Source organism: Dictyostelium purpureum, assembly GCF_000190715.1.
Source record: "Dictyostelium purpureum unplaced genomic scaffold DICPUscaffold_11, whole genome shotgun sequence".
NCBI lineage: Eukaryota > Evosea > Eumycetozoa > Dictyosteliales > Dictyosteliaceae > Dictyostelium > Dictyostelium purpureum.
The window spans coordinates 37548-63058 of record NW_003519348.1 but is presented as its reverse complement, the minus strand read 5'-3'; the positions used below and the strand labels follow the sequence as shown (position 1 = coordinate 63058).

The window sequence follows — 25511 nt, the reverse complement described above, 5'->3', positions numbered from 1 at the left end:
ATTTCTTATAATAATTTTAGATTAATTTCTGTTTGTGGTAAAATTGGTTTTTTTATTTATTTTTTTTTAATAAATATATATATTTTTTTATTTTTATTTTCATTTTTATTTTTATTTTTATGTTTTAGTTCTAGAAACTTTTCTTTTTTTTTTTTTTTTCTTTTTTATTTAATCAAATATACATTATTATATACATTTGTTTATTTATTATAATATTCCATACAATGATTAAAATTTAATATTGCTAATAATTTTTTATATTAATAATATAATTTTTAACACCACATATTAATAAAGGGCTCAGAAAAGAAAATGTAGTGCTTAAAAAAGAAAATGTTGTACTCAAACAAGATATTAATGGGCTCAAAAAAGAAAATGTAGTGCTCAAAAAAGAAAATGTTGTGCTCAATCAAAAAATTAATGGCTCAAACAAATCACCATTCACAAATCTTCTTTATTATAGTTTAATACAACAATGGATTTAAATTTTATTTTTTTCTTTTTTGTTGCAATCATTAGTTTTACATTTGGTAATATATTTAGAAAAAGAAGGAATTACGATTGTAAATTTGTTATTCCCAAATGAATACAATGGATGTCTCATATTTAGGTTGTGATCATAAATTTTGTTTCGAATGCATAAAAATGATCCAAACATAGCAATATTTGCCCAGAATAAAAAGTTTTAATAATTAATGTAAGTAATTTATTCATATTTATACATCTTTAATAAAGCATATATTTATATATATCATTAATTATTTGTAGAGCAAAGCTAATATTGAATGGTTATCAAATAATGTTTGGAAAGACCAAGTTTATAATTCATATGATGAGGAAGAAATTTTAGAAGATATTTATTTATATCTAGGTTTCTCATTAGATAGATCGATCCAGACTTTGTTGACTTATGGATATTGAGTCATAATGAAATCGATGGCGATTAAATTAATAGTTCAGTTTCTTCTTTCAATGCCAATTAATGATTTCGATAAAGTTGAAAACAGTTAAAAAGTTATGTATCATCCCAAGAAATAATCAAATCTTTATTAAATTTTTTTATTCTACAAATTTGAACTAATGTGATAAAAATTATTAAGATTTGATTATGTATCAATTTAGTTCAAATTTATAGAATCAAAAAAAAGTTAAAAAAATTTCTAAATTTTCAAGTATTAAATATAGAAGGAAATTATATATATTTTTAGGGTAACTATAAAGATTATAATAACATAATTATATTTTAATAGAAAAGAAACTAATATTAAATACTTATTTAGTTTATTTCTAATTCATTAGTTTCGGCTTCAACATGTTCTTGTTTCATTTAAAGCTCACAATCCTTTAATGGAATCGCCACACATCAATGAATACCAAATTTAATCATAAACATCAACGAAGAATATAGAAAATTTAAAAGAATAGAAAGAGCATACTTTGTCGACACCAAACCATTACTAAAAATTGTTTTTTATTTTATGCAAAAAATATTTAAAAAATAAAAAAATAATATATTATTTAATTTTTTATTTTCTTTTTATTTTTAAATTAATTTTTTTATTTTTTTTTTTTTTTAATTTTTTTATTTTTTCTTTTGATTCTTTTTTTTTTTAGGTTTTCTTCGAATAAAACAGTTAATCTGCTCGGGTTTTATTATGATGTTAAAAGATTCTTTTTTTTTTGTTTTGTAAATATTAGTTGTTTTAATGTTTAAAAGTTTATTTTATTTTAAATTTTTTTTATTCTTTATTCTTTTTTCTAGTCTATAAAAAGTTTATTTTTTTTTATTTTTTTCATCATTTTAATACCTTAATATACAACAAAATAAATAAATACATTAGAAAATAATAAATAAATAAATATAACCAAATTAAATAAATGACAAAGTTAATTTCAGTTTTAAATGGTACAGGTCTTCAGGTAAGACAAATAATATATCTAAAATACATTAAAAAAAAATAATTTTTAATAAAGATAATAATTTAATTTAGGGTGGGTCAGTAGTAAGAGAGTTAATAAAAGACGGATTTAAAGTTAAAACATTTACAAGAAATTTAAATTCAAATGTATCAAAAGAATTAAGAGGATTGGGTGTTGAAGTTATTGAATATGACTTTGAAGAGAAGTCAAAAGAGGAAATTGCACAAGTATTACAGGGTAGCTATGGTGTATATTTAGTAACTCTAACACCATACACTAAAAATGAAGTTGAATATGGTGTAAAGGTTGCAGATGCTTCTTTATTAGCTGGTACAGTCAAGCATATTGTGTTTTCAACACTTCCAAACACAATGGAAATTACAGGTGGTAAAGTTAGATTACCAGATTTCGAAAACAAATATGAAATTGAAAAGCATATTAGACAAATATCAAAAAAAAGCAATGATCAATTTGTATCATCATTTGTTTCAGCCCCAATGTATCATCAAAATTTCCAAACTTATTACCCACCAGCTAAAACCCAAGGTGACAGCGATTCATATTCGATTACACTACCAGGTAAACCAGATCTCAAACTCGATTATGGCGACATTAATGACATTGGAAAGCTTGTAAGTGAACAATTTAAAAATCCAGCAAAGTATTCAGGTATCATAGTCCCATTATCTTCAGACGAATTAACAGGTGACCAAGTTGCTGAAATATTTTCAAAAGTAACCGGTAAAAAAGTAGTTTACAATTATATTCCAACTACCGAATATCGTAAATCAAATGATTTAGAAGCAGGTACTATTGCCGACATGTTTGACTATTATAACGAATTTTCATACTTTCCAAGTAGTTTTGATAAAACAATTGCAAAAAATATTACAAAATTAACAAACTTAGAAGAGTTTTTAAGAACCATTAATTTTAAATTGGAATAAATGAAGAAGGTATTAAATACCACATTTATTATTTTAATTTTTTTTTTTTTTAATAATCTATGTCTTTAAAAATTAAACTGTTAAAAGGATCACAACCAAATAGTCTCACAACACTCACATTTGGTGATCATTTTAATCAAGTAGCTCCACCCCGCACATTACCAAGGTGAGGAGTAACACCTTAAAAATTTTCCGCCCATTGATATCTATACCTCTTTGTTTTTTTGTGAGATAATGCTTACATTTCAAACTTTCAAATGTAATAAATTAGCAATGGAGTGAGCCTCTTATTGTGTTAATTAAACATTGGTAGGAAAATATTAATCATCCCTGATTATTTTATTTAAATGTTATTATTTAACATGTTACAAAAGTAACATAATATAGGATTAAAAATAAGTAAAAATATATATTAAATAGGGAATAATGAGCAGAGGGTAAATTCTTTAGGAAATAAATTATTATATTGAGTTTTTGAATTTTTTATGCCAACTTTCAAGGGAGAGTACCTGTGATTGAAATCCTGGTATATTTCAACTTCTGGTAAAGGGAGTTTGTTAATGAAATCTTTAAACTTCAGTATTGAAAGGGTGGTTGCGTCTCTGGTTTTTGGGTTTAATGTGTCGGCTTTTACTTTATCATGACGTTTAATTCTACCATGTTTAATGATACCTAAATGTTCAATTAATTCTTAAGCACTAAAACATAATTTACATTGAAACTCTCTTCGGAAGTAATGATAAGATTGCATCCCAAAAAGTAGCTTCAATATTAGGGGTATGTGAACCCAACCATTTATCCAATGTAACCATGCCCGAATATGAGTGTTGTTAGACTATTTGGTAATGTGCCTGGTGGAATTACTTGGTTAAAACAATTACCGAATGTAAGTGTTGTAAGACTATTGGGTAATGTGCCGAGTAGAACTACTTGGTTAAAACGATGACCAAATGTGAGTGTTGTAAGACTATTTGGTAATGAGCTGGGGGTAACTATTTGGTTAAAACCATCACCGAATGTGAGTGTTGTAAGACTATTTGGTAATGAGCCGGGGGTAACTACTTGGTTAAAAGCATCACCAAATGTGAGTGTTGTGAGACTATTTGGTAATGAGCCGGGGGTAACTACTTGGTTAAAATCATTACCGAATGTGAGTGTTGTGAGACTATTTGGTAATGAGTGAGGTATAACTACTTGGTTAAAATAATAACAAATTGTGATTGATTTAGTGTAATTTTTTGATGTACCGGGTGTAATTACTTGGTTAAATCTACAATCGAATGTGGGTGTAGTGAGATCATTTGGTAATAAGTCAGGTGTAATTACTTGGTTAAATTTACAACCGAATGTGAGTGTAGTGAGACCATTTGGAAATGAGTTGGGTAGAATTACTTGGTTAAAATGATTACCGAATGTGAGTGTTGTGAGATTATTTGGTAATGTGTCGGATAGAAAATGGTTAAAATGATGACCAAATGTGAGTATTGTGAGACTATTTGGTAATGTGCCGGGTCTAACTACTTGGTTAAAATGATTACCGAATGTGAGTGTTGTAATACTATTTGGTAATGTTCCGGGTGGAAATTTTTGGTTAAAATCACAACCGAAAGTAAGTGTTGTAAGACTATTTGGTAAAGTGTTGGGAGAAATTACTTGGTTAAAATGATTACCGAATGTGAGTGTTGTGAGACTATTTGGTAATGTGCCGGGTAGAACTACTTGATTAAAACAAATACCGAATGTGAGTGTTGTGAGACTATTTGGTAATATGCCAGGAAGAATAACTTCGTTAAAATCACGACCGAATGTGAGTGTTGTGAGACTATTTGGTAATATGCCTGGTAGAATTATTTCATCAAAATAATCACCAAACGTGAGTGTTGTGAGACTATTTGGTAATGTGCCGGGTGGAGCTTCTTTGTTAAATTTAGTTCCGAATTTGAGTGTTGTGAGACTATTTGGTAATGTGCCGTGTGGAAACAATTGATTAAAATCATCACCAAATGTGAGTGTTGTGAGATTATTTGGTAATGTGCCGGGTCGAACTACTTGGTTAAAAGCATTACCGAATTTGAGTGTTGTGAGATTATTTGGTAATGTGCCTGGTGGAACTACTTGGTTAAAATCATTCCCAAATGTGAGTGTTTTGAGACTATTTGGTAATATGCCTGGTAGAATTATTTCATCAAAATAATCACCAAACGTGAGTGTTGTGAGACTATTTGGTAATGTGCCGGGTGGAACTTCTTTGTTAAATTTAGTTCCGAATGTGAGTGTTGTGAGACTATTTGGTAATGTGCCGGGTCGAACTACTTGATTAAAATCATTACCAAAAGTGAGTGTTGTGAGACTATTTGGTAATGTGGTGTGAGGAAATAGCTTATTAAAACCATCACCAAATGTGAGTGTTGTGAGACTATTTGGTAATGAGTCGGGTACAACCACTTGGTTAAAACGATGACCGAATGTGAGTGTTATGATACTATTTGGTATTGTGCCGGGTGGAACCACTTGGTTAAAATCATTACCGAATGTGAGTGTCATGAGACTATTTGGTAATGTATCGGGTGAAACTACTTGGTTAAAACAATTACCGAATGTGAGTGTTGTTAGACTATTTGGAAATGTGCCGGGTTGAACAAATTGGTTAAATTTAGTTCCAAATATGAGTGTTGTGAGACTATTTGATAATGTGCCGGGTAGAACTGCTTGGTTAAAATCATCACCGAATGTGAGAGTTGTGAGACTATTTGGTAATATGCCGGGTAGATCAACTTGGTCAAATAAATCACCGAATGTGAGTGTTGTGAGACTATTTGGTAATGAGCCGGGTGTAGCTACTTGTTCAAAGTCATCATCGAGTGTGAGTGTTGTGAGACTATTTGGTAATGTGCTGCGTAGAACTACCTGGTTAAAACCAACACCGAATGTGAGTGTCGTGAGACTATTTGGTAATGTACCGTGTGGAAATAACCGATTAAAACCTTCACCAAATGTAAGTGATGTGAGACTATTTGGTAATGTGCCGGGTCTAACTACTTGGTTAAAATCATCACCAAATTTGAGTATTGTGAGACTATTTGGTAATGTTCCGGGTGTAAACACTTGGTTAAATTTAGTTCCGAATTGGAGTGTTGTAAGACTATTTGGTAATGTATCGGGGGGAACTACTTGGTTAAAATCATTACCGAATGTGAGTATTGTGATATTATTTGGTAATGTGCCGGGTAGAACTACTTGGTTAAAACCATAACTGAATGTGAATGTTGTGAGACTATTTGGTAATGAGCCAGGTGGAAATTCTTGGTTATAATCATCACCGAATGTGAGTTTTGTGATACTATTTGGTAATGAGCCAGGTAGAACTACTTGGTCAAAATCATCACCGAATGTGAGTGATGTGAGACTATTTGGTAATGAGCCTGGTGTAACTACTTGGTCAAAGTCATCACCGAATTTGAGTGATGTGAGACTATTTGGTAATGAGCCTGGTAGAACTACTTGGTTAAAACGATGACCGAATGTGAGTGTTTTGAGATTATTTGGTAATGTGTCGGCTCGAACTACTTGGTTAAAACCATAACTGAATGTGAATGTTGCGAGACTATTTGGTAATGAGCCGGGTGGAAATTCTTGATTATAACCATCACCGAATGTGAGTGTTGTGATACTATTCGGTAATGAGTCGGGTAGAACTACTTGGTTGAAATCATAACCAAATTTGAGTGTTGTGAGACTATTTGGTAATGTTCCGGGTCGAACTACTTGGTTAAAATCATTACCAAATGTGAGTGTAGTAATTGTATTTGGTAAAGTTGTTGGAGGTAACACTTTAGAAAAACCGTACAAATATAAACTTGTTAAAAATGGTGGAAATTCATTTTTATCTGGTAGTGGATCGCCGCCCCACTTAAGAGTTGTTATATATGATTTATCTTTAAATTTGTCATAACGGGGTTTATCAAGATCTACAACACTATATGAAATAAACTTTAAAATATGTTTATGAATTTCTTTTCTTAAAAATATATTATTCCAAACGATATATAATAATCTATAATAAATAGTTAAAAAGTGAAAAAACCAATTAATGTGCTTTTAATTAATATTTATTTTATTTTATTGTATTGTATTGTATTGTATTGTATTGTATTGTATTGTATTGTATTGTATTGTATTGCATTGTATTGTATTGTATTGCACTTACCTATAACTAATATTGCTACTGTTTTTTAACTCTTCATTTACACGAAACTTAATTAGAGATGATAGTGGTTCATTCATTATTTTTAATAAAAAAAATAAAAATAAAAATATATAAAAAAAAATATTTTGATAATGAATTAATTAATAAAACTTAAAAAAAAATTTCCCAAAAAAAATTAAAAAATTTCAAAACTTAAAAAAAAAACAAGTTTTTTTTAAAAGATTTCAATAAAAAATATATTTAAATTTATAGGTGATACTGGCGATGGAGGAGGAGTTTGGTGTTTGATATTATCTCCAATTGTAATAATCAAAATCAATTTCTTCTGATGAATCATTTTATTGTTTTAATTGATTTTGAATTAAAAGTGGAACTAATGTTTCGTCATGATTTTCATTTTCGAAAGAAGATCTTTTTGTTCCTTATTTAAAAGTTGATATTGTTCATAAATTTCATTTTGTTGAGACAATGGTTCATTAAAATCCACAAAATGATTTTGTTTTTCATTTTGATCTATATCATCATATTGAATGATTTCTGGTATGTCTCGATATTGTTATAGTGGTGACTTTGGTTTTTGTGGCGGAGATGTAAAAGATGTGTAAAATCCTCTCGCTGGAAAACATATAAACAACCAAAACAAACAGACAAATAATAAATAATAAATAATACCTTTAAATAAGACTGGTGTGTAAAAACTTATTTCATCTTTGTTTATGAATTTATGCTTTTTATTTTGACGAATTATTTTTGAAAAAAAATTAAAAAATTAAAAAAATTAAAATAAAAATTTCGTTTTAAAGAAATTTTTATGAAACACTTTGCATAAAGCTATTGTATTACTTTTTCTGGGAAAAGCTTAATTAAAAGTAATGCACATTTTCTTTTTTTTTAATGACAATTTTTTAAAAAAAAATTTAAAATTTTTTTTTTTTTTTTTAATTTTTTTAAATTATTTGAAAAGAAATAATTGTAACAGTTTAGAATATTTTTAAATTTTTATTGATCTCGAATTAGCTGAAATAATACAGGTAATTACACCCCCTTATAAATAAAAATAAAATAATAACTTTATGTTAAACAAAGGTTATTAAAAAAATTTAATTAATTTTTATTTTTTTATTTTTTCCCAAAAAAATATGGTGCCATCATATTTTTTTTAACCACCCAACAAAAAAATCAATTAAAAAAGCCGAAGGTTTACTTTTTTTTTTCTTTGCATAAAAAAATGGTTATATTTGGGAAAATCTTCATTTTTTACGAAACTTTTAAAAAAAAAATTAAACACCTTAAATTAATTTATTATTTATGTAAAAACCATAACTAAAATAATAAAAATGTTAGTATAAAAACTGTTTTAATTTTTTTTTTTTAATCATAACAATTATAATTATTGTAATGAAAATCAAAGTATTAATTTCTTTATTTATAATTTTAGCATTATGTATAACTTTGTCATCCAGTAGATATAATGATGATAATGACAGAGAGGATAGATATAATGGAAGAAAACATCATTATGATGATGATGATACCATAGAGGTTGTAGTAAAAGTTAAAATACCAAATAAGCACAATCACCATAATCATCACCACAATTATATTGAACTTGATGATATTCAAGATGAAAAATGCAACAGATGTAAATATTATGACAATACAAAATTACAACAACAAAAAATACAGCAACAAAAAGAAGAAGAAGAATATTATCAAGATCAAGAAGAAGACCAAGAGCAAGATGAAAATAATACTGATCAAGATAAATTAGAAAAAAACCATCATTTTAATCGTTATCATCGTCGTGATATTTGTGGATGCTTTATAGGTTATTATGGTAAAGAATGCAGAAAAAGAGAACTTAATTATCAAAAAATGTTTATTGATTGGTCCAATCAATTTAATAAAACTTATTCAGCAGATAGTTTTTATAAAGTTTATGAAAATTTCAAAGATTCAAGTAGATTTGTTCAAGAGTATAATAAAAACAATGAAACAACAATGGAACTTGGTTTAACTCAATTTTCAGATATGACACATGAAGAATTTCAACATACTTATTTAAGTGTTTTAGATACTAGTGAACTTGATGAATCACTTTGGAATCAAACTGAAACCGAAACACCAATTCCAACTGAAACACCAACACCAACACCAACACCAACAACAGGTCCATGTAGCGCTAAAATTGAACAAACTATCGAAACTTCATGGGTTAGTGGTCAAACTGATGATTATATTCAAGTTAAGGTGACCATTACAAATGATGGAGCATTATTAATCAATGGTTTTAACTTTTATTTACAAGTTCAACAAATTTGGGAAGTTTCAACCATTGGTGAGAATAAATATGGATTACCATCATGGATATCATCTATTCCAATAGGCGAATCGATTAGATTTGGATATATAATGAAATCTTCAGTCTTGGTAGATTTACAACAAGTCAACTATATTTGTTATCATTCTAATCAAACCGAGACCCCAACAAACAAACCAGGCTTATTAAAAAGTTTAGGAAGACCAGCTAGTATTGATTGGAGAGTTTGGGGATATGGTAAAAACGTTAAAAATCAAGGAGGTTGCGGGTAAAAATTTATATTACATTTTTTATTTATAATTTATTTACTAATCAAATTAATTGGTTTTTTCACAGATCATGTTATTCTTTCTCTGCTATTGGTACACTTGAGTCACATTATAAAAGAAAATACGGAATAGATGAAGAGTTTTCAGAACAACAAATTGTTGATTGTACTGCTAAATATGATAATGGTGGTTGTAGTGGTGGATGGTAAGTATTATTTATCTATCAATAGATGGTATTATATATTAACATCGCTATAATTTTAATATTTAGGATGCATAATGCCTATAAATATATAGCGGATTTTGGTGGTAAATAGAGCTAAAGATTATCCATATGAGGCCACTGTTAAAGGATGTCGTGCTCGTAATGAAAAATACTCATCAATATTAAGTTTTGCCATGATTAAACGACATGATGAAGAAGATTTAGCTGATGTTGTTGCAACAATTGGACCAGTTGCAGTTGCCTATGACGCATCTACTCGAGAATTCCAGTATTATAACGGTGGTATTTACTATAGTGCTAATTGTGATAAATATAGAACAACACATGCAGTTGTAGTTCTTGGTAAGTATATTTTTTAAAAAAAAAAAATTTTATTGAAAATTTACATTAATTGAAAAACTAATTTTGATTATATAGGTTATGGCACAGAAAACGGTATTGATTATTGGATTATTAAAAATAGTTGGGTAAGTGGTATTATTATCTATTATATATTATAACTCATTATTATTAATACAAATAATTATTTTTAAAAATTGGCTTACTATAGGGTCCTGAATGGGGTGAGAAAGGTATGTTTATTTTTTAATTTATTTACATTTTATTTATTCATTACTAATTGATGATTTTCAATAATAGGTTATTTTAGAATGAGAAGAAACATCGGCGATAAATGTGGCATTGCTACATCATCATCATATCCAGTTGTTGCTTAGGTTAAAAGAAAATACCAGCTCAAATTAAACCATATATTTTTAAAATCAATTATTTAAAATTTATTAAAATTATATTTTTAAAAAAAAAAAATAATTAATAGTTTGTTTTTATCTTTTTTTTATTTTTTTTTTTTTTTTCAAAAATTTTTACCCAAATTTTTTTTAAAATCATAAAATTAAAATTGTTTTTTATATTTTTTTTTTAAATTTATTTTTTAAAAAAAAAGAAATATAAACAATATTTTTTTTGAAAATAATTGTAACAGTTTAGAATATTTTTAAAATTTTATTGATCTCGAATTAGCTGAAATATAAAAAAAAAAATCTTTGTATGATTTATATAATGAAAGTGTTTTTTTTTTTTTTTAAACTGTTGTTTTTTCTAAAAAAAAAATATAATGATATCATATTTTTTTTAACCACTCAACAAAAAAATCTTTTAAAAAAGCCGAAGGTTTACTTTTTTTTTTTTTTTCTTTGCATAAAAAAATGGTTATATTTGGGAAAATCTTCATTTTTTACGAAACTTTTAAAAAAAAAAAATTAAACACCTTAAATTAATTTATTATTTATATAAAAACCATAACCAAAATAATAATTATGTTAGTATAAAAAATTTTTTATTTTTTTATATTTAATCATAACAATAATAATAATATTTTAATAAAATGAAAATCAAAGAATTAATTTCATTATTTATAATTTTAGCATTATGCATAACTTTATCATCCAGTAGATATAATGATAATGACAAAGAAGATAGATATCATGGAAGAAGACATCATTATGATGACGGTGATACCATAGAGGTAGTAGTAAAAGTTAAAATACCAAATAAGCACAATCACCATAATCATCACCACAATTATATTGAACTTGATGATATTCAAGATGAAAAATGCAACAGATGTAAATATTATGACAATACTAATTTACAACAACAAAAAATGCAACAACAACAAGAAGAAGATCAGGATCAAGAAGAAGAATACTATCAAGAAGAAGAGAAAGAGCAAGATGAATATAATACCGATCAAGATAAAATAAAAAAAAACCATCATTTTAATCGTTATCATCGTCGTGATGTTTGTGGATGTTTTATAGGTTATTATGGTAAAGAATGCAGAAAAAGAGAACTTAATTATCAAAAAATGTTTATTGATTGGTCCAATCAATTTAATAAAACTTATTCAGCAGATAGATTTTATAAAGTTTATGAAAATTTCAAAGATTCAAGTAGATTTGTTCAAGAGTATAATAAAAACAATGAAACAACAATGGAACTTGGTTTAACTCAATTTTCAGATATGACACATGAAGAATTTCAACATACCTATTTAAGTGTTTTAGATACTAGTGAACTTGATGAATCACTTTGGAACCAAACCGAAACTGAAACACCAATTCCAACTGAAACACCATCACCAACACCAACAACAGGTCCATGTAGTGCTAAAATTGAACAAACTATCGAAACTTCATGGGTTAGTGGTCAAACCGATGATTATATTCAAGTTAAGGTGACCATTACAAATGATGGAGCATTATTAATCAATGATTTTAACTTTTATTTACAAGTTCAACAAATTTGGGAAGTTTCAACCATTGGTGAGAATAAATATGGATTACCATCATGGATATCATCTATTCCAATAGGCGAATCGATTAGATTTGGATATATAATGAAATCTTCAGTCTTGGTAGATTTACAACAAGTCAACTATACTTGTTATCATTCTAATCAAACCGAGACCCCAACAAACAAACCAGGCTTATTAAAAAGCTTACGAAGGCCAGCTAGTATTGATTGGAGAGTTTGGGGATATGGTAAAAACGTTAAAAATCAAGGAGAATGCGGGTAAATACTATTTATATTTTTTAATTTAAAATTTTATTTACTAATCAAATAGATTATTTTTTTTTTTCACAGATCATGCTATTCTTTCTCTGCCATTGGTACACTTGAGGCACATTATAAAAGAAAATACGCAATAGATGAAGTGTTTTCAGAACAACAAATTGTTGATTGTACAGGTACATATAATAACGGTGGTTGTAGTGGTGGTTGGTAAGTATTATATATCTATAAATATATAGTATTATATATTAACACACTACTTTAATATTTAGGATGCATAATGCTTATAGATATATTAAGGATTTTGGTGGTATAAATAAAGCTAAAGATTATCCATATGAGGGTAGGGCTAAAGAATGTCGTGCTGTTAATAAAAAATTTTCGCCACTATTAAGTCATGTCATGATTAAACAAAATGATGAAAATGATTTAGCTGATGTTGTTTCAACAATTGGACCAGTTGCAGTTGCCTATGATGCAGGTACTCCAGAATTCAGGTTTTATAAGAGTGGCATTTACTATAGTGCTACTTGTGATAAATTTAAAGTTTCACATGCAGTTGTAGTTCTTGGTAAGTATATTTTTTTTAAAAAAAAATCTATTAAAAATAAATTATCTATTAATAGAAAAACCAATTTTAATTATGTAGGCTTTGGAACAGAAAACGGTGTTGATTATTGGATTATTAAAAATAGTTGGGTAAGTATTATTATTATCCATTATACATTATTATTGTTAATAGTATTAACTTAATACTAATTATGTTTATATTTTAAAATTGGTTTACAATAGGGTTCTGATTGGGGTGAAAATGGTATGTGTTTTTTTTTTAATTTATTTACATTTTATTTATTCATTACTAATTGATGATTCGCAATAATAGGTTATTTTAGAATGAGAAGAAACACTGGCGATAAATGTGGTATTGCCACTGCATCATCATATCCGATTGTTGCATAGGTTAAAAAGAAAATACCAACTCGAATCAAATTTCTTTAAAAAATCAATTATTTAAAGTTTATTAAAAATATATTTTCAAAAAAAAAAAAAAAATAACAGTTTGATTGATAATATTTTTTATCTTTTTTTTATTTATTAGTTTTTTTTAAAATTTTTACCCCCAATTTTTTTTTTTTTTTAATTTTCAAATAAAAGATTTTTACTTTTTTTTTTAATTTTAAAAAAAAATTTTATTTTTTAAAAAAAAAAAATATAAACACAAGATCTTTTTTGAAAAGAAATAATTGTAACAGTTTAGAATATTTTTAATTGATCTCGAATTAGATGAGATAATAAAGGTAATTAGAAATGAAAATAAAAAAATAACTTTTGTGTAATTATAAATTACAAAAGGTTTATTAAAAAAAGGGTTTTATAAAACTAAAAAAAATATGGCGCTATCATATTTTTTTATAACAAATCGATAAAAAAAATCAATTAAAAAAACCGAAGGTTTACTTTTTTTTTTTTCCACAGAAAAACGGTTATATATTATAATGGGGAAAATCTTCAATTTTTACGAAACTTTTAATTAATAAAAAAAATTAAACACCTTAATTAATTTATTATTTATGTTAAAACCATAACTAAAATAATAAATATGTTAGCATAAAAATTGTTTTAATTTTTTAATTTTTTATCATAACAATTATAAATATTATAATAATATTATTGTAATAAAATGAAAATCAAAGTATTAATTTCATTATTTATAATTTTAGCATTATGTATAACTTTGTCATCCAGTAGATATAATGATGATAATGACAGAGAGGATAGATATTATGATGATGATGGTACCATAGAGGTAGTAGTAAAAGTTAAAATACCAAATAAACACAATCACCATAATCATCACCACCACAACTATATTGAACTTGATGATATTCAAGATGAAAAATGCAACAGATGTAAATATTATGACAATACAAAATTACAACAACAAAAAGAAGAAGAATATTATCAAGAGGAAGAGGAAGATCAAGAGCAAGATGAATATAACACAGATAAAGATAAAATAGAAAAAAACCATCATTTTAATCGTTATCATCGTCGTGATATTTGTGGATGTTTTATAGGTTATTATGGTAAAGAGTGCAGAAAAAGAGAACTTAATTATCAAAAGATGTTTATTGATTGGTCCAATCAATTTAATAAAACTTATTCAGCAGATAGATTTTATAAAGTTTATGAAAATTTCAAAGATTCAAGTAGATTTGTTCAAGAGTATAATAAAAACAATGAAACAACAATGGAACTTGGTTTAACTCAATTTTCAGATATGACACATGAAGAGTTTCAACATACTTATTTAAGTGTTTTAGATACTAGTGAACTTGATGAATCACTTTGGAATCAAACTGAAACTGAAACACCAATTCCAACTGAAACACCAACACCAACACCAACAACAGGTCCATGTAGTGCTAAAATTGAACAAACTATCGAAACTTCATGGGTTAGTGGTCAAACTGATGATTATATTCAAGTTAAGGTGACCATTACAAATGATGGAGCATTATTAATCAATGATTTCAACTTTTATTTACAAGCTCAACAAATTTGGGAAGTTTCAACCATTGGTGAAAATAAATATGGATTACCATCATGGATATCATCTATTCCAATAGGCGGATCAATTAGATTTGGATATATAATGAAATCTTCAGTCTTGGTAGATTTACAACAAGTCAACTATACTTGTTATCATTCTAATCAAACCGAGACCCCAACAAACAAACCAGGCTTATTAAAAAGTTATCAAAGACCATATAGTATTGATTGGAGAGATCGGGGAATTGGTAAAAACGTTAAAAATCAAGGAGAATGCGGGTAAATACTTTTTATTTTATATTTTTATTTTAATTTTTATTTACTAATCAAATTAATTGCTTTTTTTTTTACAGATCATGCTATGCTTTCTCTGCTATTGGCACACTTGAGGCACATTATAAAAATAAAAACGGAATGGATGAAGAGTTTTCAGAACAACAAATTGTTGATTGTACAGGTACTTATAATAACGGTGGTTGTAGTGGTGGTTGGTAAGTATTATATATATCTATCAATAGATAGTATTAGATATTAACACACTACTTTAATATTTAGGATGCATAATGCTTTTAAATATATAGTGGAAAATGGTATAAAAAGGGCTATAGATTATCCATATGAGGGAAGACTTTATAAATGTCGTGCTTTATTTAAAAATTATTCACCAATATCTTCTTATTCCATGATTAAACAGCATGATGAAAATCATTTAGCTGATGTTGTTAGCTTATTTGGACCAGTTGCAGTTGCCTATGACGCATCTACTCCAGAATTCAAGTATTATAAGAGTGGCATTTACGATAGTGCTAGTTGTGATAAATATAGAACAACACATGCAGTTGTAGTTCTTGGTAAGTATATTTTTAAAAAAAAAAATATCTATTTATTGAAGACTAATTTTGATTATATAGGATATGGCACAGAAAAGGGTGTTGATTATTGGATTATTAAAAATAGTTGGGTAAGTGGTATTATTATTATCTATTATCTATTATATATTATTATTAATACTAATTATGTTTATATTTTAAAATTGGCCATAATAGGGTTCTGGTTGGGGCGAGAGTGGTATGTGTTTTTTTTTTAATTTATTTACATTTTATTTATTCATTACTAATTGATGATTCGCAATAATAGGTTATTTTAGAATGAGAAGAAACATTGACGATAGATGTGGTATTGCCACTGCATCATCATATCCATATGTTGCTAGGTTATAGCATATTTTTTTAAAAAATCAATTATTTAAAGTTTATTAAAAAATAATAAAAGTTTATTTAATATTTTTTTTAAGCTCGTAAATTTAATGACTCATGTCTTCTTCTCAAAAAATGAAATATTAATATTGTTTTATAAAGGTTTTTGAAAGGAAAAATTATAATGAATGTAATTTAAATATGAAAAAAAATAATTATAAAATTTTAAATAAAAATAATAAAAAATATATAAATTGGTTAAAAATTTTAAAAAATGGACGAAAACAAAACAAATAACAATGTGTGTATGTACTGTTATTTTTGATTTAATTCAAATAATTATTATCTATCTATGGTAATTTTAATATTATTAATTTTTTAAAACTGTTTCTTATACAAAGTTTTTTTTAAACTATAACAATTAATTAAACTCCCTTTTATCTGCTCATTCGTGAAAAAAAAAGATTAAATATTAATACAAACATAATAATAAATTAAGGTAAAAAAAATGAGGACAACTTTGATAATTTTTAATCTCTAAAAAATAAGTGAATAATTTTTTTAAAAAAAGTAATTGATGATTTACAATAATGGAGTTTTTAGAATGAGAAGAAACACCGGCGATAGATGTGGTATAGCTACTGCATCATAATATTCAGTTCTTGCTTTGGTAAAAAAGAGTATACCAACACCAATTAAGTTATAACATATTTTTTTAAAAAATCAACTATTTATATTTAAAGTTTACTAAAAATATATATTTAAAAAAAAAATAACAGTTTATTTAATATTTTTAATTGTTGGTTTTTTTTTAATTAATCAATCTGTTTTGTTTTGATTCTAGTGAATATTTTTCTGACAATTATCCTGATTGATTTTTGAATTATATACACCTCGAACTATACACTTTTTATTCTTCATATTTTATCATTTTTTGTCATATATTTTTTTACATAAAATTGCATAAATATGACAAAAAATGAAAAATAAAAAAGTGTGTGGTTCGAGGAGTCTTGTTGTTTTTTATTTTGATGTTTCTTCAATGGTAGTTTATGGTTTGAAATAACAAATTAGTACCAATTAATAAAGATATTAGAAATTTATTTTATAGTTGTAAATAAAGTGGAAAGGTATTGAAGATTGGCTTTCCATCAGGTGTTTGTAAAATGATATTGTGTTATTGAAGTAGGAGGTAAAAATAAGATATTAAACAACAAAATAAAATTCAAAATGTATTTTTAAAAATTAAAAGATTTTCGACAATATTTTAAGATATAAATTTAAACAAGAAATTCCTTTGATAATGTTTTAAAAAGATATCATATACTGTTATATAGGGATTAGAAATAATAAAATTGATGTTACAATGAATAATTATATTTAAATTATTAAAAAAAAAATTTTAAAATTCAAAAAAACCCCAAAATTATCAACTTTGCCCTAAAAATCATTAAATAATAATATGGAAAAAAAAAAGTTTTTTTTGGTTTTTTTTTGGGTTTTTTTTTTTTTGAATTTTGAAGGAATTAATTATGAATTATTATATAAAATATATTTTTTTTTAATTTTTTTAATTTTTTTTTTTAAAGTTGAATCAATTTAAATGATGCAATTATATATTTATGGGTACATAATTGATTTTATAATATTTCAAAAAATTAATGGTCAACTATATAGATTTCGATCAGCTCGATATAATGAAGCAATAAATAATAATGAAATTATCAATTATGCATTAGTGTGTAAGAGTTGGTTCAAATTGACCAGGTTATCGTTAGAATCAAGTTTAAGCTATCTAAGTTTTGACTTTTTTAAACCTCTTATGGTAAACAATATCAATAATAGTCAGTTCAAAATAATAAAAGATCCAAATATTAGACTATTTCATTCATATAAAGATTACTATGAATTTGTTAATAATGATGATTATAAAAATAATAATAATAATAATTTAAAGGTTTTAATAAATATCGAAAAACCAATTAAAAATTTTAATCCATACATAGACTATCCAAATATTAAATTTCAAGATAATGTCGAATTTAATTTCAAAATTAATTTTGAAGATAAAGATTTATTAGATAAAATCAATAATTTAAAAATCAATAAAATTACACTATGTGGATTTCCACCAGTAAATTCAGAGACACAAGGAAAAAATAGATTTGATATAGTTACAAAATTATTACCTAAAAAGTTGGAATACAAAGATTCATATTTACACAAGGATTACAGCGAATTATTTGAAATGGAATCTCTTGAATCAATCGACATTGTAGGTCTGGATCACGTAGAGCCAAAAACATTAGCAAGAATCAACAACGAAAAGACAAAGCTAGAAATTGCGTTTATTCCCATTTATTTCCACGATATTATTAGGGCAGTTAATAATGTAGAGTTACCAACTACCGATATCAGTTTAAGGAAGACATGTAAAAACTTTTGTCAAAATATCGAATTCCCGAGCAACTATAGAAATCAAGTAAAGAATGATTTTGAAATGATGATCCATACTCTAAGTGAAAATAGAACTATCAAATGGTTAGCTCTAGCTGATCTCTGTATGAAGGGGGAATGCAATATTGATAACCTGGACTACTCTTTTGTAACAAACTCATTAAAATCACTAATATTAAATAATAGAACAATCAAAGAACTCGGTTTTTATTTTTTCGATTTAATCGATAATAATATAATTTCAGCACTCAGAGAAACAAGGACACTCAAAACTTTATCATTTGTTCCAATTAAAAACAAACTACTTGAATCAGCAACAACTATAATAGAGCAAATTGTATCCTACAATAAATCAATCAGAGTTTTAAAATTATTGAATATGGAATGGACCAAAATTGAAGATTTGTATAAATTAGTAGAAATTCTCAAAAACAATTCGAATTCACTTCAATTATATTCACTGGTACTTTTATTTAGAAAATCTGCAACCTTCGAACATTTTAACCTAATCAAAGATATCACAAATAAAATATTTGATCTTCATTTAAATATATACGAAATTAATATTTACTCTTTGGTTGCAGATGAAAAAATACAATTTCAAATTTTAAATAATAAAATATTTATTTACTAAATAAAAAAATAAAATAAAATCATCAGTTATTTGTTTTAAAAAAAATAAAAAATATTTTTTTTATTTAATTTTTTTTAATTTTTAATTTTTTTTTTTTTCGTCTCTCGTTTCATAAATTTAAAATTTTTTTTTTTTTAATAATTATTAAAAACAAATAATGAATTTAATTAATCTCTCAAAGAGATTTAATAAAATCTCATTATTAAATAATAATAATAATAATTTAAATAAAATTTCATGTAGATTAATAACTACATCCACAAATACACCAATATCCATAAATAAACTTAATTTAAATAAATCCATATTAAATACTATTAATACAGAGAGTATTCATAACATAAGCTATTTAGATTCAGATTTAAATAAAAACTATTATTCAACATCAGTATCAAGAAAATTTAAAAATTTAAATCGAGATAAAAAAAAAAAAGAAAAAAAAGATTTTAATAAATTTGGGTTCAGTAAAGAAATTTTAGATTCAATTAAAGAAAAAGAATGGGAAAAACCAACACCAGTTCAGTCTGAAGTTATACCATTAATATTTAAAGGTAGAAATATTTTATTCTCTTCTGTCACTGGTAGTGGTAAAACTGCTGCTTATGCCTTGCCCTTCATTCAAATTTTATCAACATTCAAAAGAAACAAATTAGAATATTTAAAAAACAATGAATTTAATGAAAATTATCAACTCTTCAATAAAGAAGACGAAAATGATGGTGAATTTAAGATGAAACAAAAAGAATCTGAAGAAGAGTACGAAGAATATGAGGATAATGAGGAGTATGAAGAGGAAGAGGTTCAATCTGAAGAAGAATATGAAATCGAAGAAATTAATGAAAGTGAAATTGAAGGTTTGGAAGAGTTTAAAGAAAATGAAAATAAACCATCAACCAATGAAAACGATGAATATTTCCAAGAAGAGGAAGAGGAGGAAGAGGAAGAAGAGTTTGAAGTTGAAGATTTTGATGAAAATGGAAATTTAATTAAAAAATCAGAAGAAGAAATCAATAATATTGAAAGATTGAAAAGATTAAAAAATAGAAACCAAAAGAAGCCATTTAATGAAGTTGATCCAATTGGTATCATTTTATTACCAAGCAAAGAATTAGCACTTCAAGTCTCAAAAGAAATCAGCGATCTTGTTAAAAATGTTCAATTCGGAAAAGAGATATCATCCATAGGAAATCTTAGAGTATTAACATTAATTGGTGGTGTTGGTGAAAAGAAACAAATCGAAACATTAAAGAGTGGTGTCGATATTATTGTCGGTACCCCAGGTAGATTAGTCCAATTAATTAATCAAGAAGTCGTTTCATTACAACAAGTTAGAATGACAGTGGTAGATGAGTTTGATAAATTATTCAATTTAGGTTTCTTCCCAGATATTAGAGATATATTTGATTTCTTACCAAAAGTTAGATCAAGAAGCAGACCATTCACAATGCAAACAGTTTTAACATCAGCAACACTTAATCACAAATTAGATGAACTCATAACTCGTTTCGCTCCAAACCACTTAATGGTAGATTTAAATAAAGATCTCTCTGCACCAACCACCGTTAAGCAATTTTTCTATCATGTTAACTACCGTTTGAAATCACATTTACTCCTCTATTTCCTCAGAAGAAAGGGTAAAACTTCATTAAAGAACAGAAAGGTATTGGTATTTGCAAGAACTCAACAACGTGTAGAGAAATTAACAGCAATGCTAAAAGAATATAAAATCAATGCATTATCCATCCATGCAGACTATTCAATCACACAAAGAAATAAAATTTTAGAAATGTTTAGAGATGAAGAAAGTGGTTATAATATATTAATATCAACTGATGTTATGGCCCGTGGTGTTGATATCGATACCTTAGAAGCCGTTGTAAATTTAGATGTTCCACACGTCTCTGAAGATTATCTTCACAGAGTCGGTCGTGTCGGTAGAAATGGAAGAGAAGGTTTTTCATTAACATTTGTTTCACCGGTAAAACAAATTTTCAAAATAGGTGAACGTACTGTAGGTTTGGATGAATCACATTTAATTGATAATATAGAAAGATCAACTGGTATAACAAGTAAATTCACTAAAATTCCAGGTCCATGGGTAGAAAATAGAAAACAATTATCAAAATTAAACAACAGTACCAATCAAAGCTTTAGCAATAACAAAAATAAACCAACTAAAAATAATAAATATAATGATGATAACGATTACGATGATGATGATGAAGATTATCAAGATTATCAAGATAAAAAACCAAAAACTCAATTACCATTAGATAAAGAAACCAAATATCATAGTAAACAAGAGAAAAGAGCAGTTGCCGAAATTTTATTAAAAAAGAATATCATTGAAACTTATAAAGGTCCCCAAACAAGAGACGGTTTACCACGTGTCAAATTTAATCCAAATGCCAAAATTAGAGATAAAAAAATTTCAAAAATCGTTATCGATAGAAAAGGTGAAATTTTCGATTTACCACAGTTGACCGATTTCAAAGAGGGTCAATATCACGAAGTAGTTAACTCTTTTGACAGAAAACGTGCTATTAAAAGAGGTATTAAGCTCCCACAAAATCAAACCCATGTGTTTTTACCATCAAAAATCGAAACCAAACGTTCAACAAAAAACATAGAAAAAAATCCAAATAGATATAATAAGAAACCAGATTCAAATCTCTATAATGTAAAAAGTGATAACTAAAACATAAATAAAATAAAATATAAATAAAAACTATTTCTTTTTTTTTTTTTTCTAAAATATTTTTAATAAATTTTGAAAAAATATGATTGATTTTAAAACTATCCAATCTAGATTTATTTAAAAAAAGTTATTGAATTTTATTTACATTTATTATTTTAACATTGCAAAGACCATTCGGTTTGCTCTAATTTTTCGCTAAGGATTAAAATATCATCATTTGATTGTCTAATATTATGTTGTATACTTTTGACAACTTCAAGTACACTTGACAAATGTTGGTTTGCATTTGTAACTTCTCTATTAATTGAAAAATAAAGGTTGTGTGATCTTGAACAAAATGATTTTCTTAAAGTTTCATTATATTCTCTTAGTTTGTTTTCACCTAAACTTAATCTGATTTAAATAACCAATTAATTGATTAGTAATGATTTTAAAATAAAAGATTTATAAGTTTTTTATTAATAAACTTACGGAATTCTTTGTGGTTGTTGTGATGCTGATAATTTTCTTTGTGGGGCAACTGTAGATTGTAAATGCTCATTTAAGCTTTGAGATAAAATGGATGAAGATAATGATGAAGCTGGTGAGGATAAAGGTGAAACCACTTGAATTGGTGAAAATTCTTCCTTAGCTGCAGCAGTGGTGGTTGTAGTTGTAGTGGTGGTATTATTTGGTGTATCTCCTGTTGATTTTTTTAAGTCAGTTGTATTTTCATTTGATTGATTTTCAAGGCTATTTGTGTCTTTTTTAGTATTATTGTTATTACTGTTATTGGTGTTGTTACTATTATTTTTGTTGCCGCTATTGCTATCTAAATCTAGAGGTATTTCTGGATTTTCAGTTTTTGTGCTATTATTAATTTCTAAAGGTGAATTAGCGCCAACTACTAAATCCTCTGGGTGATCATTTATTGATATCTCTTTATTAATATTTAAATTACTACTACTCTTTGGTAAAATTGCTACTGGTTTAATATCATATTCCTCATCATAAATTTCTTCTTCCTCTTCGTCTTCTTCACCTTCAACAATCTTTTTATTTTTCGACAATATAAAACTATTATTCATTATTATTTTTTTATTAAATTGATTATTATTTATTATTTATTGAAAAAAAAAATAAAAACAAAAAAAGGGGGTTAAACAATTGTTATGATGATGTAAATAAAAAAAAAAAAACAAATATAATTTCTTATCACACAAATACAAAAAAATGAAAAATGAAAAAAAAAAAAAAAAAAAAAAAAATTAAAAAAAATTAAAAATAATTAAAAATAATATTTTTTTATAAAAAGCTTTTTAAATTATATATTTGCAATGTGGTAATAAATATGTAATTATAAATAGAAAATTGTAGAATAATCACTAAAGCAACTATAAAAAGTTACAACTTTAAGAAATAATAAAATTTCATAATAAGAAAATATTAAAATAAAGAACTTTTTTTTGATTTTATTTGGCCCTTAATTTGACGACGAAGAGGACGATTCTTATCCTGCAATTGGAAAAAAAAAAATTTTCTTACTATTACTCTTTAAAGCTTAATAAAATATTTTCAAATCAATCATTAATATCATCAACATCATTAACAAAATATATTATAATATATTTAATTAAATATTAATTTTAACAAAAGAAATGCAGATATTTATATATTTTTTTTTTTATAATTTACAATTTTATTTAATATGCAAAAATTAAACAAACTATATAAAATTTCAATTTGTTTATTCGTTGATTGAGGCAGTCCAATCAGCTTTGAGAAGGTAGACCTTTGAGTGCCACCAAGTCTTGAAGACACATTCGAATGATTTAGAGGTGACATTTCTTGCTTCAACTTCAACACGGACTTGTTTTGATTCATCAGCAGTTGCATCAATTAAGTCAAAAGTAAGTGAAACTTCTGGGACTTTGCTGAAAGTAACTGGGAAAGTAACTGGGACAACAACTTCACGAGCACCAGTACCAGCGTTTAAGGCACCATTGGTATCAGATTGAACATGACCAATTTGGGTGAAGGTTGAAAGGGCTGGTTGGGTGTAGAGTTCAAATCTTAATGAAACATGGCCGCTCCAGGTAAGTGGGTGAATGGCAACTGAACGAGCTCTAATTGGGCTATCAAAGAAGTGAGTGACAACGGTATTACGATCAGTACTACCTTGAATGGCAGCACCATTTCTATAATCGGACCAGGTAACATTATCTAAGGTGTATCTGATTTTGTATGAGGTAACCCATTGGTCTGAAAAAAAGATTTTATAAGTATATACTTTTTAATAAATTATATTATAAAAAACTTACCAGCATCACCACGACCTTGAATTGAAATGGCAACAAAGGTTCTTGGGATTTCACAACCTATATTTTGAAAAAGAAATAATATAGTTAGAAACACGATATTATATTCATATAAAATAATCATTATAAATAATTACCAGCAATAATGAATTGATTGGCATCTACAACTGAGGCACACCAGGCTTCTGAACCATCGAATCTAGCATCTTTACTGTTTTGGTAGTTTAAAACTGAATTGGCTTGGGTGTGGTTACCGTCCCAATTGGTACTGGTTCTAAGGTGGCATTGAGCATTAGCTAATAAAGTGACTAAACCGTTAAGTGATTGTGACATTTTATTTTGAATATATTTTAAAGAAGTAAACACTAATAAATTATTTGTTTGATTGTTGAAATTGATTTGTAATGATTTTAAAATGAAAAAAATTTGTCTTTAAATATTTTTTTTAAAACATACAAATTAAAATAATATTTTAAATTATAAAAAAAAAAATGAAAAAATGATATTAGTAATATCTTAGAGGTTTTTTTTGCCCATTATTACATTTCCAACTTCTTGATATTATTATTTTTAATAAACAAAATCCTTTTTTTTGGAAGTGATAAAAAATTATTTAATTATGAAAAAAAATAAAATTATAAAAAAAACAACCTTTTTTTTTAAAAATTAATGATGACTGTAATTTTTTTTTTTTTTAATATGGGTATTATAAAATAATTGGCCCTTTACATTTCAAATCAAAGGTGACCCATTATGAAAACACACCTTCCTAAAAATTAATAAAATATATTATTTCTTATAAATTGATATTTTCACCATCAAACTTTTTTTTTTTTACAAAAAAAAAATTTAGATTTTATTTTTTTGTAATTTAATCAATTCATAAAAAAGAAAAAATTTAAAATTTTTGTTTTTTATTGGTTTTTAATGAAACATACCCACTTCACAAAAAAATCAAAAGAGAATTTGTGAAAAAAAAAATCAAAAATTTCACGTGTTTGGTAAATGTGTTTTTTTAATTTTTTCAAAATTGTTGGTTATATTTTTAATGAAATGCTTTTTATCACCTTAATTTTTTTTTTCAAGATTTATTTTAAATTTATCAATTATAATTTTTAATTAAAACATTTTAATTTTTTTTTTTATTGCTGATATAAATAATTCCTCTTTATTATTAAAATGTAATAGCCATAATAAAAAGTTTAGCAATAAT

The 25511-nt window shown here is 25.9% G+C and overlaps 8 protein-coding genes across 8 annotated transcripts; 5 read left to right on the top strand and 3 right to left on the bottom strand.

Moving 5' to 3' along the window:
- Nucleotides 1–1878: 1878 nt before the first annotated feature.
- DICPUDRAFT_85931 (uncharacterized protein) lies at nt 1879–2867 on the top strand (the record flags this gene model as incomplete). Its single annotated transcript, XM_003283630.1, has 2 exons — nt 1879–1920; nt 1992–2867. The coding sequence occupies 2 exons, from the start codon at nt 1879–1881 to the stop codon at nt 2865–2867; spliced, it is 918 nt and encodes a 305-aa protein (XP_003283678.1).
- Nucleotides 2868–3662: 795 nt separating this feature from the next.
- On the bottom strand, nt 3663–7151 carry DICPUDRAFT_147372 (uncharacterized protein; the record flags this gene model as incomplete). The annotated part of the gene is made up of 2 exons (XM_003283608.1): nt 3663–6885; nt 7075–7151. The coding sequence occupies 2 exons, from the start codon at nt 7149–7151 to the stop codon at nt 3663–3665; spliced, it is 3300 nt and encodes a 1099-aa protein (XP_003283656.1).
- A 1321-nt stretch (nt 7152–8472) lies between these two features.
- Nucleotides 8473–10605, top strand: DICPUDRAFT_74639 (uncharacterized protein; the record flags this gene model as incomplete). Its single annotated transcript, XM_003283629.1, has 6 exons — nt 8473–9662; nt 9731–9821; nt 9961–10231; nt 10307–10356; nt 10440–10461; nt 10529–10605. 6 exons carry the CDS (start codon nt 8473–8475, stop codon nt 10603–10605), a joined length of 1701 nt encoding a protein of 566 aa, XP_003283677.1.
- Nucleotides 10606–11270: 665 nt separating this feature from the next.
- On the top strand, nt 11271–16103 carry DICPUDRAFT_26246 (uncharacterized protein; the record flags this gene model as incomplete). The annotated part of the gene is made up of 5 exons (XM_003283628.1): nt 11271–12333; nt 14788–15295; nt 15370–15507; nt 15572–15867; nt 15928–16103. Coding segments are annotated over 5 exons (2181 nt in total), but the record flags the coding sequence as incomplete, so codon positions are not given.
- Nucleotides 16104–17815: 1712 nt separating this feature from the next.
- DICPUDRAFT_147366 (uncharacterized protein) lies at nt 17816–19303 on the top strand (the record flags this gene model as incomplete). Its single annotated transcript, XM_003283627.1, has 1 exon — nt 17816–19303. One exon carries the CDS (start codon nt 17816–17818, stop codon nt 19301–19303), a length of 1488 nt encoding a protein of 495 aa, XP_003283675.1.
- A 157-nt stretch (nt 19304–19460) lies between these two features.
- DICPUDRAFT_74635 (uncharacterized protein) lies at nt 19461–22001 on the top strand (the record flags this gene model as incomplete). The annotated part of the gene is made up of 1 exon (XM_003283626.1): nt 19461–22001. The coding sequence occupies one exon, from the start codon at nt 19461–19463 to the stop codon at nt 21999–22001; it is 2541 nt and encodes an 846-aa protein (XP_003283674.1).
- A 115-nt stretch (nt 22002–22116) lies between these two features.
- DICPUDRAFT_96443 (uncharacterized protein) lies at nt 22117–23068 on the bottom strand (the record flags this gene model as incomplete). The annotated part of the gene is made up of 2 exons (XM_003283607.1): nt 22117–22394; nt 22473–23068. The coding sequence occupies 2 exons, from the start codon at nt 23066–23068 to the stop codon at nt 22157–22159; spliced, it is 834 nt and encodes a 277-aa protein (XP_003283655.1). The 3' UTR covers nt 22117–22156.
- A 598-nt stretch (nt 23069–23666) lies between these two features.
- DICPUDRAFT_91146 (uncharacterized protein) lies at nt 23667–24697 on the bottom strand. The gene is made up of 3 exons (XM_003283606.1): nt 24436–24697; nt 24302–24358; nt 23667–24242 (listed from the first exon to the last, which is right to left on the bottom strand). Exons 1-3 carry the CDS (start codon nt 24629–24631, stop codon nt 23728–23730), a joined length of 768 nt encoding a protein of 255 aa, XP_003283654.1. The 5' UTR covers nt 24632–24697; the 3' UTR covers nt 23667–23727.
- Nucleotides 24698–25511: the final 814 nt, after the last annotated feature.